Source organism: Olea europaea, unplaced genomic scaffold, assembly GCF_002742605.1.
Source record: "Olea europaea var. sylvestris unplaced genomic scaffold, O_europaea_v1 scaffold27784, whole genome shotgun sequence".
NCBI lineage: Eukaryota > Viridiplantae > Streptophyta > Magnoliopsida > Lamiales > Oleaceae > Olea > Olea europaea.
In genome coordinates this window covers 1-1,466 of record NW_019246250.1, presented here as the reverse complement: position 1 = coordinate 1,466, position 1,466 = coordinate 1, and the positions used below count along the sequence as shown (strand labels likewise).

General features: G+C 34.2%; 1 protein-coding gene across 1 annotated transcript; it reads right to left on the bottom strand.

Moving 5' to 3' along the window:
• Window positions 1-65: 65 nt before the first annotated feature.
• Window positions 66-1,110, bottom strand: LOC111383863 (DNA (cytosine-5)-methyltransferase; the record flags this gene model as incomplete). Its single annotated transcript, XM_023008047.1, has 5 exons — window positions 66-158; window positions 455-472; window positions 556-678; window positions 813-931; window positions 1,017-1,110. Coding segments are annotated over 5 exons (447 nt in total), but the record flags the coding sequence as incomplete, so codon positions are not given.
• Window positions 1,111-1,466: the final 356 nt, after the last annotated feature.

The following is a 1,466-nucleotide window of genomic DNA, read 5'->3' as shown; positions in this document are numbered from 1 at the left end:
ATAGGTTGACAAGCTTGAAGCAATTTATCACAACATCCATGCGATTGTTCTCCTTCACTAATCACCATGCAACCATCACTCCCAAGAAAAGGGCCTGGAGCCCAAAGAAGTTCATTATTAAATTGTGGGTTCTGAAAAGACAGAGGTTTCCTTTTCGCCTGCGTTGAAAATAATGCAAAAAAAAATTCATGATGGTTTCCTATCAAATCAATAATCAAATGCATCGTATTAAAATAATTTCTCTCTTTTTTCTTTCTTCTAACACTTTGTCTGTGGTTGACCATGAGCAGATGTCATTACATTTAAGATTAGATATCAAATGCCTAGCATGAACCAAAAACATATTCTATACATCACCTAAAAATTTTATACTTCACCAACACATTTTTTTCAAAATGTTTCAATTACATTTGTTCATAGATAAATGAGGATACATGTGTGATTCCATAAATACGCATAGAAATTCATAAACCTATAATGCATGCAATGTTTACAGCAAATGGCGTAAAACAGATCCACAAACACAGAGTGAGAGGGGCGAGGTGGGGGAGAGACCAAACAAAAATAACGTGGCCTGGAATATGGCACACCGAACTGCAACGGGCTCAAAATAAACTCTTGTGTAACAAAATGATTTTCACTCAATATTTCAAGCATCTTCGTATGTGTATCAGATATCTGCAACAAACCATAAAACAAGACAGATGGATTAACAGTTTTAGAATAGCTCCAAAGTTGATAACAAATAAATAATTAATAAATGGAATGCAGATATTTAAAATAACTTCCATTCCAGAAAGATATGTACAAACCTCAAATCCAACAACATTCTCAACAAATAGAATGAGCGGAGGTCGGGAAATTTGCGGTATAAGTTCAAGAATTTTGAGAAAAGAGAAAGCTCTAGCATCACTGGACCCTTTCTGTAGACCTTAGTATATAGCAAAATTGAATAAATTATGGCCGATTAACAGAAAACAGAAAAAAGAAGAGAGAAACAAAAAACAATCCATTACCTTGGCGAGTGTACGGTTGGCAAGGAGGAGATAAAAGCCATGCATCTGCATCATATCTGTCAAGATCAGCAGCACTCAAGGTTTGAATGTTACCCTAAGTTCACCAAAAATGGATGTAGCAACATCATGCTTATGGTCAGGTCAAAGTGATACGCGAAATACAAACAAACGCTAAAATTATTTATTGTGATTATGCTTTCTTTATAAGACGGCAAAGAATCAAAAATAACATTTTAATTTGCCATGATAAGAATGGGTATCCTCAATACCAACAACCACAGGCAACTAGAAACATTAATGCACATTATTTAATGTCTATGATGCATATACACTCTTATTTGTGTTGTGTGTTTGTATCCGACACTCCTCGAATACTCTATGACATATAGTATATGTATTTTTACATTTGATAGAGTAATATTTAGCTTTACATTTGGATCCTGTTAAAAA